Here is a 19184-nt window from a genome sequence, read left to right on the forward strand (position 1 = left end):
CATCCAGTTCCAACCCTGACACCTCCCACTCTCCCAGGTTGCTCCAACCTAGGCCTTGGACACTCCCAGAGATCCACAGCTTCTCTGGGAATTCCATTCCAGCCCCTCCCCAGGGAACAAAGCTTTTCATTCCTCCAGGACTCACCTTCTGCCCGGGTTTTCCTGACAACCCCACATTTCCCTGCAGGAATACAAACCAACCATCAGTGACAGGGCAAGGAGGACACAGCTGGAAAAACTGGAATATCAGCAGTGCAGGAAAACTGGAGAGGGGGGGAAATGGGGCTTCTCCAAACACAAAATTCCCCCTTTTCCTCTTCCTCCCCTTTCCTTAAAACCACTCCCATTCTGAGCTTTCCCTCCCTCTGCCAAAAACAAGCCCCAAAAAGGGGTAAATTTGGTGAATTTGGGCTGGTTTCCAGTGAAGGTCCCACCAAGGAATCATCCCAACCCTTCCCAGGCACCGGGGAACTCTCCTGGGAGCCACCAGAATTTTGCACCTTCTTAGACATGGAAGTCGAGAAGATTTTGTCTCCAAACCTCCTGATTTCGTCCCCAAACCTCCTGATTTTGTCTCCAAACCTCCTGATTTTCCCCCTAATCCCTTTTCCACATTTTTCACCTTCCTGGAGTCGACAAGAGACATTTTGTCTCCAAATCTCCTGATTTTGTCTCCAAACCTCCTGATTTGCTCCTTTATCCTTCCCTTTTCCCACATTTTTTCACCTGCCTGGAGTTGACAGGAGACATTTTGTCCCCAAATCTCCTGATTTTGTCTCTAAATCTCCTGATTTCCCCCTTTATCCCTCCCTTTTCCCACATTTTTTCACCTGCCTGGAGTTGACAACAGACATTTTGTCCCCAAATCTCCTGATTTTGTCTCTAAACTTTCCTTTCCCACATATTTTCACCTGCCTGGAGTTGACAAGAGACATTTTGTCCCTAAATGTCCTGATTTTCTCTCTTAACCCCCTGATTTTCCCTCTAAATCCTCCCTTTTCCACATTTTTTCACCTGCCTGGAGTCAACAAACAACCTTTTATCACCAAACCTCCCAATTTTGTCCCCAAACCTCCTGAATTTCCCCCATATCCCTCCCTTTTCCACATTTTTTTACCTGCCTAGAGTCAACAAGAGACCTTTTGTCCCCAAACCTCCTGATTTTGTCCCCAAACCTCCCGATTTCATCCCCAAACCTCCTGATTTTGTCCTCAAACCCCCAATTTTCCCCCTTTATCCTTCCCTTTTCCCACACTTTTTCACCTGCCTGGAGTTGACAAGCAGACATTTGTCCCCAAACCTCCCGATTTCATCCCCAAACCTCCTGATTTTGTCCCCAAACCTCCTGATTTTGTCTCCAAACCCCCAATTTTCCCCCTTTATCCCTCCCTTTCCCACACTTTTTCACCTGCCTGGAGTCAACAACAGACATTTTGTCCCCAAACCTCCCGATTTCATCCCCAAACCTCCTGATTTTGTCCCCAAACCTCCTGATTTCATCCCCAAACCTCCTGATTTTGTCCCCAAACCTCCTGATTTCATCCCCAGACCTCCTGATTTTGTCCCCAAACCTCCCGATTTTGTCCCCAAACCTCCTGATTTCGTCCCCAAACCTCCTGATTTTGTCTCCAAACCCCTGATTTTCCCTCTAAATCCTCCCTTTTCCACATTTTTTCACCTGCCTGGAGTCAACAAACAGACCTTTTGTCCCCAAACCTCCCGATTTCGTCCCCAAACCTCCCGCTTTTGTCCCCAGACCTCCCGATTTCCCCCCTCCCTTTCCCACTTTCCCCCACTCCCCACTCACCCTGTCTCCCGTGTCTCCCTTCGGCCCCGGCTGACCAGGAATGCCAAATCCTGGATTTCCCTGGGAGCAAAAATCCCAAATATTTGTCATTTGGGAGCTTTTCCCTCCCTTCAGAGCTGGGAGATGGGGAGAGTTCAATCCCCCCCTGACCACACCCAACAATCCCACCCACAAAAGATTGGGAAACTCCAATCCCTCACCTTGTCCCCTTTGTGTCCCGGCATTCCCGGCATTCCCGGCGCTCCGGAGTCTCCCTGGGGATGGAAACTGGAGATGATTTCAACACCCCAAAATCAACAATCAACACCCCAAAATCAACAATCAACACCCCAAAATCAACAATCAACACCCCAAAATCAACAATCCCCAAGTCCTGCAGCTCCTCGAGAGGCTCCCTTTGCACTTATTATATATTTATAGTAATTATTATATATTTATCATATAAAAGCTATTCATTAATAATTATATGTTGATTTTAATTTGTTAAATATTTATAGTAATTATTATACATTTGTCATATAAATTATATCAATTATTAATAATTATAGATTGATTTTAATTTATTATTATATATTTATAGTTATTATATATTCATAATAAAAATTATCTTAATTATTAATAATCGTATATAGCATTTAATATTATATATTTATAGTAATTATTATCTATTTATCATATAAATTATTATATATTTATCAATAAATATAATCTAACTATTATCTATTTATCATATAAATCATATTATATATTTACCACATAAATTATTATATATTTATCAATAAATATAATCAAACTATTATATGTTTATCATGTAAATCATATTATATATTTACCATATAAAATATCATATAAATTATATATAATACCATTATATGTTTATCAAATAAATGACATAATATATAATTATATAGTTATTTTAGAATTCTATATAATTATACATTAATTATAATTATATTAGTCAGGAATATAATTATTTTATTATAATATTATATTATTCTTTTGTATTATAGATTTTGTAATATATTTATATATTTTTCTCTTTATATTATTTTAATAATATTTATATAATGTATTGATATTATATTATCTCAAATTCTATTCTTTCTAATCCATTGTATTTTTATATTATATCACTTATATTATTATCTTATATTATTTATAATAACATTTATATTCTATTATTATATCAAATTATAAAATATTATATTTATAATATTAATCACAGCAATAATCTATAATAACCTGTAATATCTATTATAGATTATATATTATATTACTGATATAATACATATGATACCATTATATAGAATTATTGTATATATATTATGTTATATAATACTATATTATAAATTATATATTATATAATTTATTAACAATATATATGATTTATATATTAATATAATAATACAGGTTATATAAATATATATTATAATATACAATATACATAGGTATATATGCTTATTATATAATTCCATTTTATTAATAATATTATTGATTATTATTGTATTATTGGTTGTTAATTTATTATTGTATTATTATTATTGTTATTGTTATTATTATTATTATTGTTATTGTTATTATTATTATTATTATTATTATTATTATTATTATTATTATTATTGGATTTGCACTTCAAGGATGTCTCCCTCGTAAAAAAAACCACGTGGAAATCCCGAATTTTCCCACAGATCAGGGCTGGAAAGGCAGGAAAACATCCCTGGAATGAGATTATTGCTGCATTCCCAGCATTCCCAAGGGAAATAAGGATTAACCCCCCATCCCATGGTACAACATTCCCGTTTCCAGGTGAACATCCCGATGTTTCAGGCACTTCTAATCCAGGGAAAACCAACTTACCTTGATGCCTTTCTTGCCTGGAGGTCCCAAAACCTGAGGGGGGGGGAAGAGAAATCCTGGGAATGGGATCCGTTATTTGGGATAAGGAGCTCCTCTTCCCTCTTCCCAAGCAAAGGAATTCCAGCCTTATTCATGGGATAGGAAACCCACTACAAGCCCCCCAAAAAATTCCTAAAGGATTAGGAGGTAAATCCCAAATCCAGAGGAGGTTTGGGAGAGGAATCCACAGAAGGTGCTCCCAAGGCAGAGCTTTGGGAATTCCCACAGGGAATTCCTGCTGGTCCCAACGTGCCCCCAGGACGCATCAGGGGTGTCCCTGGGGGTTGATCCCAGTCCTGGAGGGTGATCCCAAGAAATCAGGAAATCAATTTTCCCATCTTTCGTTACTTGGGAAAAAAAAAAGTGACCGACATGGAATGATCTTCGATGACTTCATCATCCGGATTTTTTTTATTCCTAGGGGAATTTCTCCCCTTTTTTTTTGCCTCAGTGCAGCTTCTCTGGAAAAATCTGATGGGTGGAAAACCTGGAAAACCTCCCCCCCCAGGGGTATTAAACATTCCCTGGAAAGCCAAGTCAGAGCTGGGAGAAGTGATTGGATCATCTGCTCGTGCTGGTACCATTCCCTGTGGGATCCACAGGCTGGGGAAAACAAGGGGAGAAAAGCTGGGAATACAAAAGAAGAAGGAGTGGGAATACAAGAAGGGTTGGGAATAGAAGGGCTGGGAATACGAGAAGAGTTGGGAATACAAGAAGGATTGGGAATATCAGAAGGGTTGGGAATACCAAAAGGGTTGGGAATACAAGAAGGGCTGGGAATATGAGAAGGGCTGGGAATACAAGGGCTGGGAATACAAGAAGGGTTGGGAATACGAGAAGGGCTGGGAATACAAGAAGGATTGGGAATTCAAGAAGGACTGGGAACAAAGGAAGGACTGGGAATAAAGGAAGTGTTGGGAATAAAGGAAGGGGTGACCCTGCAGAGCTGAAACCCCAAAAAGCCACTCATAGTTACCCCCACGGCTGGAGCAGCTGGAAATCCGGGATTTCCCTGCGAGGAAAGAGGGATGTGGGTGATGGAAACTTCCTGCTCCTTGGTTTTTTCCTTCCCCACCCCAATCCCTTCCCTTAAAAACCCCTCCCAACCCATCTCGGAAGTGGAACAGAGGGGATGCCCCGGGGTGGCTTCACCCCCTTTCCCCCCTAAAAACACCCAGCTGAGCTTCCAGGAGCTGCCAAAAATCTGGGAGAGGTCAGGATACCCCCTCTCATCCTTTCCCACTTACTTGCTCTCCCTTCTGCCCCGGAGCTCCCGGAATTCCCTGGAAGACACCAAAAATCCCACCAGACTCGAGGCAGGATCGACACTTTTGGGGTCCCTGTTGTGGGGGGACCCTCTCGGGCAGAGGGGGGGAGGGAGAGGAGGATGAAGCTCTTCAGCTCCCACTTTTTCCCTGATTCCCAGAGATTTTTTCCAGACAGGGCTCTTGGCTGGGAGATGGGAAGGCCCCAATCCAGGGAGAGCCCCTGAGCTCCAACCACCAGCAGTGCAGAGTGTTCCCATCCCAAGGAAATGTGTCCAGGATGAGGGGCCACCTCTCCCAGGGCTGGAATTTCCCCACTGGAAGGAGTGAATCCGGGTCTGGAATGCTCAGAGGGAGGCATCCCAGATTTAGGTGGGATCCCCCCAACCCACATTCTGTGGAGTCTCCCAGAAGTGCCATTTATTGTTTTATTAAAATATCCCATCTTCCCACCCCATTCCAGGTCTGTGCAGTCAGAATTCCACACTCCAGGGACTGCTGATGGGTAAAATTATTGCCTCTCTTTGTTTTCTGATTAAAAGGGGTCAAGGTCAGGTTGGGAAGGACCGGTTGAAGCCGTCCCTGCTCCCTGGACTGGATGACCTCGGAAAGCCACTTCCCAACCCGATTATTCCACGATTCCAGGATTCCCACGGCCTGTGCTGGCGCTCAGAGGCAAACAATGTCCTTGGCACCCGAAACCAGCTGCGGGAATTCGAGATTTCAGCCCCCACCTTTGGTCCTGGAGCTCCCGGAGGTCCCGTCGCGCCCTGGGAACCAGAAAAGCTCGGATTTTAAAATCCCAACATTTTCCCTTCCTCTCCCCATTTGCACAGAGGATTCACCACAGGATTCACCCTCCTCCAAGAAACACCCTGAGGTTGGAGGAGAGTTTTGGAGGCTCCAAAAACCCCCTCCAAGGGGACTTGAAGTGCAAATCCGACCCACCTGCTCTCCTTCTTCCCCCTTGGGACCCGGAATTCCAGTTCCTGCCGCTCCCTGCGAGGCAAGCGCGGGATTCTCAGGAAAGGCCCTTCCCAAAGTTGCGAAGATTTTGGGTGTCCTGCCCAAAATCCTCCTCAGAGCTCCCCCAGCCACCCCCATGAAGTAGGAGGGGAGAAATTCCCTCTGGAATGTGTAGTGTCCTGGGGGCCATCAGTATCCCAATCCATCATTATCCCGATCCCTCATTATCCTGATCCCTCAGGATCCCGATCCCTCAGCCAGGTGTGGGATGAGCACAGAGCACGAGGAACCCCCAAACCCAGCAGCTCAGCTCGGTTCATCCCTTCCTTGATTTGTGGTTCTGCCCCTTCCAAACTTGGAGTCTTGAAGTTTTGGGAATTCCTTGATTTATGGCTCTGCCCCTTCCAAACTTGAGGTCATAGGGTTTTGGGAATTCCTTGATTTGGCAGTTCCTGGTGGCTCTGCCTCTTTGAATTTGGGGTATTGAGGTTTTGGGAATTCCTTGATTTGGGAGTTCCTTGATTTGTGGCTCTACCTCTTCCAAACTTGGGGTCTTGAAGTTTTGGGAATTCCTTGATTTGGATATTCCTTGATTTGTGTCTCTGCTCCTTCCAAACTTGGAGTCTTGAAGTTTTGGGATGCCCTTGATTTGTCTCTGCCCCTTCCAAATTGGGATCTTGAGGTTTTGGGAACTCTTTGATTTGTGGCTCTGCCCCTTCCAAACTCGTGATCCTGAGGTTTTGGGTTCTCCTGGATTTGTGGCTCTGCCCTTTCCACCCCAGGGTTGTTCCTCCAGCCCCTCCCCCCGGTTGGTTTTTGCAGCGTCTCCTGCAGATCCCAAGCCCAGCCAGCCCAGCCAGGCCCTGAGGGTCACTGCCACTGCTGGGAACACTTTGGAGCTCTCCTGGAAGAGGCTTCCCGGGATAACTCACTCTAAGATATCCTGGGGCCCATCCAGTGGTGAGGATCCCGATCCCTGAGGATCCCGATCCCTCAGGCAGGTGTGGGATGAGCACAGAGCCCCAGGAACCCCCAAACCCAGCAGCTCAGCCCAGCCCATCCCTCTTCCCAAGCTCCAGGAGGGGTCTGAGCTGGAGCCCCAGAACGGAGCCCTGAGCCGAGCTTGGGTCTCTCCCAGAGGGATCCGTCGGACACGAGCCCGGCTGGGATTTGGGAATGCCGAGCGGTTCCCTCCCAGCAGCGCAGGGGACACCCTGGGGACCAGCCCTGCCCTCCCTGCCCAGGTCCCCAGAAGATCTGGGGGGAGGAAGCTGCTGGCCCCAGGATTGCTCCTCATTCCCTTGGGGAAAAGTTCCTGTCCCCGGGGAGGGGGAGAAATTCCCTCCTTGGGGACGTTGGGAGATCCCAAGGGGCCTTCCCCTGACCCCCCCCTGCTGTCCCCTGGGTGTCCCTGCTCTCAGCTGGCCCTGGGGCTGGGGGATGCAGGAAACATCTGCTCTGGGACAGGACCTTTTCTCCAGGGAGCCCCCCAGGGCCCGGCAAACCAGGATTGCCCTAAAAAAACAAAAACAAAAAAGGAAGATCCATCCTCAAATCTTTCCCTTCCCACCCCAAAAGGTTCATTTTTTGAAGTGCAAAAACACAAAGCAGAGAAATCTCTCCTCCCACCCTGGATATTCCCACCTTCCCAGTCCCTGGAAATGGAGGGTTTGGAGTGTATTCCCAAATTTCCCCCATAAATGAGTTATGAATCCCTGGCTTTGCTGAGGAAGGGAAAATAAGGAGCTGTTCACTTGGATGGGAGGAGAATTCACCTGGAATGGTGAAGGCAGACACTTGGAAGTGGCTGATCCATGGGATACAACTCCACAAGATGGCAAAGGGAAGGAATATGGATCACCACGGGCAGGAACAGCACATGGACATGATCCCTCAGCAATCCCTCAGCTCTGAGCCCTTTGTAACCCAGGGATTTCCCAAATTTCCTTTTATCCCCAGGAACCTTTTTAATTCTCTTTTCTCCCCTTCAACCCCAACTTCCCACACCCCAAACTTCCCTGTGGAACTTCTCCTGGGAAAAATCACCTCCCTTGCTCTGGGTGATGATCCCTGTGGATCCAACTCAGAATATCCTGGGATTTTGTGAAATCTGAATATCCTGGGATTTTGTGAAAATCTGAATATCATGGGATTCTGTGAAATCTGAATATCCTGGGATTTTGTGAAATCTGGATATCCTGGGATTTTGTGAAATCTGAATATGATGGGATTTTGTGAAATCTGGATATCCTGGGATTCTGTGAAATCTGAATATCCTGGGATTTTGTGAAATCTGCTGCCTGCTTTGCTGTCCCACCCTCCTCATCCACCTTTCCTCCCTCCTCTGAACTTCCCCAGGATTTCTCTGACCTCCTGACCCCTGGGGCAGGTGGGATTTGGGAAGTAGAAGGGTCACATTCCACGAGGAAGAGCAGGACACCGACCCCTATCCCCACCCCACGTTCCAAGGGACATTCCAAGGCCACCAAGCCCTTCCCACCACGGCTGGTGGCTCCTCCCCAGCTCCTGGGGCCACCCCAGGACCACTCACCGGCTCTCCTGGAGCTCCTGTGTCCCCCTTGAGGCCGCTCCTCCCACGAGGGCCCTGCAGGGAGCACAGCACGACCTCACTCCACGGATTTTCGGGAAGTTTGGAAAGCAGAGCCCCCTCGGGCAGCTGGGAAATGGGGGTGAAGAAAGGGCTTTGCATCCCAAAGGACTTACCCTGGTGCCTGGATCCCCTGGTTCCCCCTGGAACGCGAAGGACAACGAGGAACGTTTACCACGGGACGGGCACCTCAAGAGGTTCCTCTCCCAACTTCATCCCACAAAAAAACCAGCTCCTAAAGCCTGACAAGAGCAAAATTCCCACCCCCTGAGGTGTCCAGACCCTCCCCTCAACCTGTAGGATGTGGTGCCAGGTCTCCCCTTTCCTGGAGCCACAACAATCTCACCTTGATGGAGATTCCTGGAGGTCCCCGTAATCCCGGCGATCCCGGTGGTCCTGTCACCCCAGGAACCCCTGGCTGCCCTTTGGGGCCCTGGAAAAGCAGGAAAAAGCAGGAGAAGAGAGGGTTGTTTGGGATCTTTCCCAGCTCCCTTTGCTCCTCCTCCAGCCCCAGGGGGTGACACTCACAGCGGGGCCAGGCTGCCCATTCCGGCCTGGAATCACCTCCACTCCTCCCAGGACATATCCTGGCTCTCCCTGCAGACAGAGGAGGGAGAAAACATCGGGAAGAGTGGCAAATGGCAGGATTTAGGGGCAGTTCCATCAGCAGGGGGAAGGAAAGAGGAAAGTTCATCTCAAACTGCCTCCTTTTGCAGAGGAGGGGCCGAGACTCGAGATTGGCTCGGAAGAAAACTCAAATCCCAGGGGTTGGATTTCAGCAGGATCCATTCCTGGGATTCAACCACAGCAGGGGATGCAGGGAAGGAGCAGGAATGTGCACTGGGATGCAGGGGGAAAGGACAAGAAACTCCTGGGATTGCACACAACTGACATGGAAACGTTTTGGTGGCCGAAATGCAGGACAACGGGTTGGTTCCCACGGTGGCAACTCGGGCAGGACAAAGGACCCATCCAAGTTCTCCCTCCTTCTGGGAATAGCCAATTAAATGTGCCAAGTCCTGTGATTTCTCCAGGAAGACAGCAGATTATTCCCCCTTGGAAAACTGAGGGACAACTCCCCCAGGTGAAGACTGGAAAAGTTGGACCCGGCTCAGAAGTTCAGTTTGCCAAAGGTCACTGTGAAAATGCTTGGGAAAAGAAAAAAAATAGGGAGCAGAGCTTGGAAACAGCTTTTTTTCCCCAGGGAAACCTGGGAATGGAACTCACTCTGTCTCCTTTTGGCCCTGCTGGTCCTGGAGAGCCAGGAGGTCCCTGGAATTAAAAGAAAAATTGTGCAGCGTGAAACAGGAAATGAAACACGAGAGCACGGATGCTCCTGGATCCCTGGGAGTGTCCAAGGCCAGGTTGGAGCAACCTGGGAGAGTGGGAGGTGTCCCTGGGGTTGGAACTGGGTGGGCTTTAAGGTCCTTCCAACTCAGACTAGTCCATGATTGTCAGAAATTCGGAGGTTTAAACTCCATCCCCTGTGCTTCCAGGTCTCTCTCCAGATGAACCATTCCCAGCCAAGGGAAATGGGGCATCCAGGAGGGAAAACAAAGCTCTGGATGCTCCTGGCACAGCCCACCCCCAAATCCCAGTTCCAAATGGGGCCACAGGGTCCTTGGAGCCACTTCCAGGACCTAAAGGGGCTCCAGGAGAGCTGGAGAGGAATTGGGACAAAGGATGGAGGGACAGGACACAGGAATGGCTTCCCAGTGCCAGAAGAGCAGAGATTGGATGGGATATTGGGAAGGAATTGCTGGCTGGGAGGGTGGGGAGGGGTTGGACTGGATTTCCCAGAGAAGCTGTGGCTGCCCCTGGATCCCTGGGAGTGTCCAAGGCCAGGTTGGAGCACCCTGGGACAGTGGGAGGTGTCTCTGGGGTTGGAATTTACTGATCCTGAAGGTCCCTTCCCACCCAAACCGTTCCACGCTCCCACAGTTCCAAATACTCACAACATCCCCTTGGATGCCAGGGAGACCCTGGAAAACAGGAGAGGGAGGTGTTTGAGGGCCACACTCACCACCCCCCCCAAATTCCAAGTGGGACAAATCCCGTCGGGACAAACAAAACACCCACCGTGAGTCCAGGGGGACCAGGAGGACCCGCCCGGCCCGGCCGGCCCGGCAGCCCCGGAATTCCATCCTTTCCAGGGAGCCCCTAAATGCATGGAAAGGAAACAGGGTGCAGGTCACAGCCCTCAGGGCTTCCAAACCCTTCCTGCAGCCTCGGCTGCTCGGGAGCACCCCAAAAATTCCATCACGTAAATGATTTTGGTCCCTCCCGCCTGATCTTTGGAGCCGCCCAACGCCAAACCTGGAGGATCTGCAGGGGATTCTTTGCTGGAGCTCTTCCTTCAGGCCAGGAATTTAGTTGTGGACAGGGGCAGATGGGATTTTAGGGATGGAATTGCTGGCTGGGAGGGTGGGGAGGGGCTGGACTGGATTTCCCAGAGAAGCTGTGGCTGCCCCTGGATCCCTGGGAGTGTCCAAGGCCAGGTTGGATCAACCTGGGACAGTGGGAGGTGTCCCTGGGGTTGGAACCCAACCCATTCCATGATTCTCAGAAATCTGGAGGTTTAAACTCCATCCCCTGTGCTTCCAGGTCTCTCTCCAGCTGAACCATTCCCAGCCAAGGGAAATGGGGCATCCAGGAGGGAAAACAAAGCTCTGGATGCTCCTGGCACAGCCCACCCCCAAATCCCAGTTCCAAATGGGGCCACAGAGCCCTCAGAGCCCCTTGCAGGGTCTAAAGGGGCTCCAGGAGAGCTCGAGAGGGACTGGGGACAAGGCCTGGAGAGACAGGACACAGGGAATGGCTTCAAAGTGACAGGGAGTGTGTTTGGAAGGGAGATTGGGAAGGAATTGCTGGCTGGGAGGGTGGGGAGGGGCTGGACTGGATTTCCCAGAGAAGCTGTGGCTGCCCCTGGATCCCTGGGAGTGTCCAAGGCTGGGTTGGATCAACCTGGGAGAGTGGGAGGTGTCCCTGGGGTTGGACCTGGCTGATCTTTGAGCTCCCTTCCCACCCCAACCATTCCATGACATTCCTGCTCCAAGGGGCTGGCTGGTGCTGTTGGACTCACTCACCCTCTCGCCCTTCTCGCCCTTGGTGGGGGAGCTGTTTGGGTCCCACCCTCTGGGAGCTGCTGAAGGCCCGGAGCTCTTCCAAGGAAAAGGAAAACAGGAGAAAAAAAAAAGTCAGGAAATCAAATCCACCAAAAGATGCCAAATAAACTCAAACCAGACACTAAACACAGCCTAAACCCCAGACCAAACCACTCCTTGGCCTGTGCAACAAAAGGAAGAAGCCAAGGTGACCACCCAGGAGATCTTTTCGTATCCTCAGACTCTTTAAAGTCTTATTTTTGTCAGAATTATCACCCTCCTGAGAATTAAATCTCACCTTGGAACACCAGGGACCACAGGGCTTCTGCTCTTCTTGGACCTGTGGTTGGGCTGAGGACGGCTCAGGGTCTTGTGGCTCGATCTCTGTGTCACCAAAGGGCTGGGTGGCCTCGTTTTTGGCCACCTGCAGGGGCAGAGTTTGGCTCAGATTGGGGGTCAAACACCACCCATCAACAGCCCTCAAGAGCTTTAATATCACCCTCCTTCCTCCCCCTGGCCCAGCAGGCACAAAGGTTGGTTCTCTGCAATCAGGAAGGTGTCCCTGCCCAGGGCAGGGGATTTGGGGGTGATCTTTGAGGTCCCTTCCAACCCAAACCATGCTGTGATCCTATAAAATACCCCACTTGGAGATGCTCTGTGACCCAACAGCTGGGCTTGGAAGAGGCAACGTCTTGGTAACCCACCCAAGGGTTCAGCTTCCCTAATTCCCACATTCCAAAGGTTTCCCCCCCTCCCCTGGGGTGGGGCAGTGAGGTCAGGATTGGGCTCCTGGGTCCTTAAATCCGATTTTCACTTGGAAAAATCCACTCGGGGTGGGGAGAATGGGAAGAAGAAACATCAACCCTTGTGCTCATCCCAGGCCAGGCAGGGTTGGTTTCCACCACCAGGAACAGGTGGGGAGGTCTCACCTGTGCAGGGGCAGAGCAAAGGGCCTCGATGAGCTCCTGCAGGAGCTGGGGAAGGTCCTCGAAGGTGCTGACGTAGAACTGGAGGTTCTGCCGTGGGGAGATCCTGCTGAGCTGCAGGGGGTCAGCCCCAGACACCCCCACTGACAGGATGGGGATCCCTGCAACAAACCCCTCGCTCAGCAGAGGCACCAAAGTGCCCAAAGTCAGAGTTTGCAAGCTTTTGATCACAGAATCAAAGGATTAACCAGTTGGGAGAGACTTCTGAGATCATCCAGTCCAAGCCTTGATCCAACCAGATCATGGCACTGATGGCACATCCAGCCTGTCCTTAAACACCTCCAGGGATGGAGAATCCACCCCCTCTCTGGGCAGCCCATTCCAAGGGCTGATTACCCTCTCTGTAAGGAATTTCTTCCCGATATCCAACCTAAACCTCCCCTGGCACAGCAACAACTCACCTGAAGGGGGTGAGTTAAAACAAAACCAAAAAAAAAAGGGTAAAGGAGAGAGAAAAAAACCCAAACAACCTTAAAATCTCTCTGTTATCTAAGTTTTAGCACAGCTTGTTGGTGCCTTGGGGCGGGATTTCCAAATGGGCTGTTTAATGTTGGTCGTTAAGAAGTTGGACAGACAAAGGGGTCGGGAGGGGGTGGAGGGATTGACATCTGTCAAAAGGTGCTGAGAGGGAGACAAAACGCTGGCTAGAAGTGGTCAGAGCTGCTCAGGAGCCTGGAAAATGTGGCAGGAGGGGTCGGAGGGGGTGAGGAGGAGGAAGGGAAGATGAAGGGAGGGTATTTTTGGGAGCTCCCACTCCAATTAGGGAGGTGTGTCAGGGCGGTGCTGTGGGAGGGATGGGTTTGGAAGGGGGTGGAGCAGATGAGGAAATGCCAAATATTTTAATTAGAATCTGAATATTATAATTAGATGAGTGGATAAAGTTGTAAAGGCCCAGAGTGCAAAATAAATCAGTGCCTTTTGCCTCTTAACGCTCCAAAACCAGCCCAGAGAAGTTTTGCTCCCAGTTTAAGGCATGGAGTTCTCCTCACACAGAGTGTCCAGGAGGAACCCTGGATGTTCCAACCCCTGGAAATCCATGGAAATTCCAGAAAGGGTGATAGTGGAACAGAGTAGATGAGGAAAAGGAAGGGAAGAGGAAGGGAGGGTATTTTTGGGAGCTCCCCCTCCAACTGGGGAGCTGTGTCAGGGCGGTGCTGTGGGAGGGATGGGTTTGGAAGGGGGTGGAGCAGATGAGGAAATATCAAATATTTTAATTAGAATCTGAATATTGTAATTAAATGAGAGGATAAAGTTGTAAAGGCCCAGAGTGCAAAACAAATCAGTGCCTTTTGCCTCTTAACTCTCCAAAACCAGCCCAGAGAATTTTTGCTCCCAGTTTAAGGCATCGAGTTCTCCTCACACAGAGTGTCCAGGAGGAACCCCGGATGTTCCAACCCCCTGGAAATCCATGGAGAACGCTGGGAAATGAGGGAAACCCTCACCCAAAGCGTGGGCTGCTCTGGCTGGTGGCCCCACGTCGTCCTGGGAGGGTCCATCCGTCAGCAGCAGCAGCAGCCGAGGAAGATGGGGCCTCATCCCTCTGGAGGGCTGGAAAAGCTCCTGCAGCACGAAGGAGATGGCACGACCTGGGAGGGGGAAAAACACAAGGGAGAGGTTGGCAAAGATTCTCTCTTGGTTCTGGGGGTCCCCCTTGCACGGGGGGAGAAGGCAGGGAAGGAATTCCCGGTGGTGTCGCCCGTGGATGACACCAGGATGTCAACCAGGCTGGGAACGGGTCAGGCTGAACCCAAAAGTGCTCCTGGATTGGGGAAAATTAATTGTTTGGAGGATTTTTTTCTTGTCATTTTGGGGGGAAGAAAAAAAAAATGATGAGGATTTGAAGCTTTTTTGTCTTGAGATCTGAGGAGGAAAAAAAGGAATCCGAGGAATTCTCAGTTCCGGGAATTCCAGACCTGGGAAGTCTCACAAAGGATTGTCCCACATTGAAAGGGTTAAAAAGCCCCAAAACAGGATGGGAAGATTTCTGTGAGGGAGGGAAAAAACATCTGTATTGACAGGACTTCCAGAAAAAAAAAGAAGGATTAGAGGAAAGGTTCTGCAGGAATTTGGCTGCTTTGCCCCAACCCAAGGCCACGAAAAATTCCCATTTTTCTGGGCTCAAAACTTCCCTTTGGCAGTCGGGAAGCCATCAATTAATCTGTTTGCAAAGGGTATAATTCTCTTTTTAAGCAAGTTTTTGAACAACAAGTTGGGTTGTGTTTTTTTTTTTTAAATCACTTTTTTAAAGATAAAAATAATCTGAATTTCTGCAGACCTGGAGTTGGATAAAAGGACACCACGAAAACAGGACAGGGCCTGCTGAGGTAACAAGGCAAGAATTGTATTAAAAAAAACCAAAACAAACCCTCAAGTGCTGGTAAATAATGAAATTTTTAAATACTAATGAAGAAATATTTAGAAAATAATGAAGAAATATGCATAAAATAATGAAGAACTATTTATATAAGAATGAAGAACTATTTATATAATAGTGAAGAAATATATGATAATGAAATATTTATAAAATCAGGAAGAAATATTTATATAGTAATGAAAAATATTTATATAGTAATGAAAATATTTATAAAATAATGATGAATTATTTATCACATAATGAAGAATATTTATATAGTAATGAAAAAGATTTATATAATAATGAAGAATATTAATATCATAATGAAGAAATATTTATAAAATAATGAAGGAATATTTATAAAATAATGAAGAAATACTTATAAAATAATGAAGAAAACCCAGTATTAAAATTGGGATGTGGATAAAGGGCACCAGACCAGTTGGAAAGCCCATCCCTGAAAATCAAACTCAGCTCATTCCTCCATTCCTGAATTTTAGAGATCTTCCAGCACAACTTTCCAAAACACTCTATCCAAGGGGTTCCAAAGGCTCCAAGAAAAGGTCCCCTTGTCCTCCAGCCCCTCTTGGGGCAGGGGTGTGACCCCCACCCACCTGTTCTGGTGTTGCCTCCGCTGTAGCTCAGCCCCCGCATGGCCCTCAGGGCGCCCTTGCGGTCGCGGTGCTGGTGGAAGTGGAAAACTGCCCGGGGCTCCTCGCTGAACTGGGCAAGGGCCACCTGCCAGGAGAGGCACAAAATGACACAGTGACACAGTCACAGTCACAGTGACACAGTCACACAGTCACAGTCACACAATCACAGAATCAGCCGGGTTGGAAAAGCCCTCCCAGATCATCCAGTCCAAGCCCTGCTCTAACCCCATCCTGTCACCCAGCCCATGGCACTGATGGCACATCCAGCCTGTCCTTAAACACCTCCAGGAAAATGAAATAACTGAGTCTTGCCTGTGTCCCCTCGGGGCCAATCTTTGGGAAGTAGGAGACGATCCGGAACAGGAATTCCTTCACCCTGTTGAAGTTGCTCTGGCCGATACTCGAGGACTCGTCCACCAGGAATGCGATGTCTGCTCTGAGCTTCCCACAGACTGCAGGGGGAGAGAGGATCCCTGTGAGAAGGGGGAGGGTCCCAAAGCAGAAATGTGGGGTTTTTGGGGGGTTCAGAGCGACCAAACAAACCCCAAAAGCCCTCGTGATGCCAAGCGTTGATGGTTAAACAGGCGGCACCTTCACCCCTGGGATTTACGGCCTTTGGGTCTTCCCACCCTCCCCGCTCGAGGAATGAGGGGCAGTTTTGGCTCCTGGGATCAGAGATGGTGGCCCCTGGTGGCTCTGAGCCTGCTACTCCACCTTCCACCCCAAAATCCCACGTGGACACAACTCACCAGGCCCGGGGGGAGTCGTCGGTGGAGGGGACACGGCGCTGGTGGCCGGGGGGACCTCGAGGCTCGGTGGGAGCTTTGTGATGGTGCCCACTGGGAGAGCAGTGACCCCCACGCTGCTGGGAGGTGTGGGGGGGGTCCTCCTCGTAGCCAGCCCAGTAGGAGCGCTCTCTGACCCTCCAGGAGGTGCCACTGGAGAGGAAACCACAAAAGGTGGGGTTTTAAAAACCTCTTTTAAAACACCCTAAAAAAGAGAGGAGTCAGAAGGGTGGAAGGGGCGAGAAATCGGCCCCACCAGCGGCTTGCCAGGTGAAAGTGGAGGGCAGGTCTGCAGCCTTCACTCCTGTTTGCCCCTGGAGAGTTGTCTCCTGTCCCTCCACGTCCCCAAAGATGGGTTTGATGGAGAATTGATACGTTCTCCCGGTGCGCAATCCCGACACCCGGAACGAGCTGGAAGCTGCCGGGAGCACCTCCTGGGAAACAGCAGGAGCTGTGGGAAAGTGAAGAGAGGTGATGACCGGGAGCCAGGGAGACTCCAAAGAGAAAAAAAAGTGGAATTTTCTTCCAAAGGTTCAGGGAGGGGATTTGATCCGTGCTGGGTGGTGAGCTGAGGTTTGTAGGAAATAAAAATAAGGTCGTTTTTTGGGCAGAGAATGGAAAAGTTTGCTGTAAATCGGCAGTCAAACCCACTCGAGGAGTTTGGTGGCACACAATGAATAGTTCTGATTTAAAACATCAGTAGGAAAAATGTCATAATAAAGCATTAGTGGTTTCTAAGTGTCTTATTTGGTAAATGATGATGATTTTGTAAATACCAAGCGGTGGAGTTTTGATGCTGTTCGAGGTGAAACTTGCCCCCTTTTTTTTTGTTGTTCTGAAATAACATTTCACTTTTAAAAAAGCAACTAAAAAATAAAAAGCTCAGTTTGGATGGAAAGAAATCAAACCAGGGGTAAACAACCTGTTTCATTTTCCTGGACTCACAAAGTCAGATGAGATCTCCAAGATCATCGAGTCCAACTTTCCACTTTCTCAATTAACCCCTCCCCCCCCCCAAAAAAAATGTTGGAAGGGAGGTTTTGCTGCTTTAAAAAATAGTTAAATTCCTCTTTCAGCCTCTCCCCAAACTCTGCTGCTCCCCTTATTTTGAGTAGATGATTAAAATGTAATAATAATTGATTGAGATGATAAAAGGGTCAATAAAGAACATTGTCCCACACGTCCTTTGGGATGGGAAGAAGACTTTGCTGGTGGGCTCAGGGAGGAGATACCTGGATGATACCCAGGGAAAGATGGCCAGGAAAACACTGGCAAGGGACATGCAGGAGGAAATTTGTGATCACTGGAAAAGGAGGACAATTCCATGGGGAAAAATGAAGTTCCACGAGGGACAAGAGACTTCGAGGCTGGAGGTGAAAACACAACATCAAATGAGCTTCTCTGGGTCAGGTGAGGGGAGAAAAATCCTGGCTTTGGGTGCTCCAGGAATAGTCATGGAATCACAGGGGGAATTGGGTTGGAAGGGACCTTAAGGATCATGGATTCCACGGGCAGGGACACCTCCCACCGGAGCAGGTGGCTCAGGAGAGCCAAGGAAGAGGGAAGAAGGTGAGATCCAGGTGAACTTCTCCAAGATCCTTAGAAGGGCAGCCCTGGATGGAGCCTCAGTGACCCCCCCCAGGTTTGGGGACACTGGACAGAGGAATCCCCACCTGGGATGACCCCAAAATCAGCAAAAGGGAGCCCAGTTTTTATGGGATAAAGGGGCAGCAAGGAGGGCATTAAATGAGCTTAAAATGGGGGGGAGATGGGTGGTGGAAGTGTTAATTTAGGGAGTGTTAATTTAACGAGTGTTAATTTAGGGAGAAAAAAATCCAAGTTGTGTGGAAGAAAATGAATTGAAGAGAGGAAAAAAAAAAAGGGGACAAAATTCTTCTTTCCATGCCCATGTTAATTATCCAGCCTGGATAATTAAACAAGGGGAAATAAACCCAGGAGCATAAATTTGGATGCTGTGTTGGATGTGGTAGCACAAAGTGGAAGATGAATTGATCTGATCAGGATGTTAAACCAAGAGTTATAAACCTGTTGCAGAGGGATTGATGTGAGGGCTCAGGGTGGGGGTGTCCATTCCTGAGCCCCTGAGAATACTGAAAACACTGGAATTTGGGGTATTTACAGATGGAGTTGTCCACAGGAGAGGAAGGGTTTAAATCACTCCAATCATCCCCTCTAGAGAACCGAATGCTCAGCTCCAAAAATCACTTCCCCACAAAAAAACCCAAAATGATGCTACCAGGGATGTTTCATCCCGAGTGACTTCAGCTGCCAACACTAAAATGGCCTTGGAATTCCAAAATAAATTCAAGGTGGTGCCCTGGGAACTCAAAAAGAGGGGGGGTTGTGTTGGGTTCCTGTTCTTTATTGACCCCCAGCAGGAAGGGCCACCACAACTTGTTGTACCCCAAGAGGTTTTAGGTTAGGCCATTCCAGAAAAAAAAAATCAGTGCTTTAGGAGAATAAAAGTCTGCAAAGCCAAATCAACTGGGAAAAAGGAAATCCAGGCTATAAAAACTGGGAGGTTTTAGAAGCTCTTTCGAGCGGGGATTTTGAAGAGGTAAAAGTCAGGTTGTGTCAATTAAAACCAAGCTGGGTTTGGTTCACTGTGACAATCCCTGGTCACAGGCAGTGACTCTGGAAGGGAAAAGACACTGATGATGCCCACCAGTAATTTCCCACCAGGAAATTCAGGATTTTTTTTTCCCCTCTGGCCAAAAGGGTCATTTTTGGAGCCTCCTCA

The 19184-nt window shown here is 48.5% G+C and overlaps 1 protein-coding gene across 1 annotated transcript in view; it reads right to left on the bottom strand.

Annotated features, from left to right (window-relative positions):
* The window catches only part of LOC126644420 (collagen alpha-1(VII) chain-like), an 88516-nt gene that overhangs the window by 54679 nt on the left and 14653 nt on the right, over positions 1-19184 (bottom strand). The window contains 22 exon segments of the mRNA XM_050323762.1: positions 146-181; positions 1808-1867; positions 3665-3697; positions 4951-4986; positions 5703-5738; positions 5917-5967; positions 7405-7449; positions 8486-8539; positions 8659-8685; positions 8889-8975; positions 9071-9139; positions 9770-9814; positions 10498-10524; positions 10622-10702; positions 11629-11703; positions 11945-12070; positions 12576-12733; positions 14075-14218; positions 15600-15723; positions 15951-16090; positions 16388-16576; positions 16680-16874. Of these exon segments, the coding sequence (XP_050179719.1) occupies positions 146-181; positions 1808-1867; positions 3665-3697; positions 4951-4986; positions 5703-5738; positions 5917-5967; positions 7405-7449; positions 8486-8539; positions 8659-8685; positions 8889-8975; positions 9071-9139; positions 9770-9814; positions 10498-10524; positions 10622-10702; positions 11629-11703; positions 11945-12070; positions 12576-12733; positions 14075-14218; positions 15600-15723; positions 15951-16090; positions 16388-16576; positions 16680-16874 (1838 nt within the window).

The sequence above is a fragment of the Myiozetetes cayanensis genome, unplaced genomic scaffold (genome assembly GCF_022539395.1).
Source record: "Myiozetetes cayanensis isolate MyiCay16 unplaced genomic scaffold, myiCay2020 scf3, whole genome shotgun sequence".
Classification (NCBI taxonomy): domain Eukaryota; kingdom Metazoa; phylum Chordata; class Aves; order Passeriformes; family Tyrannidae; genus Myiozetetes; species Myiozetetes cayanensis.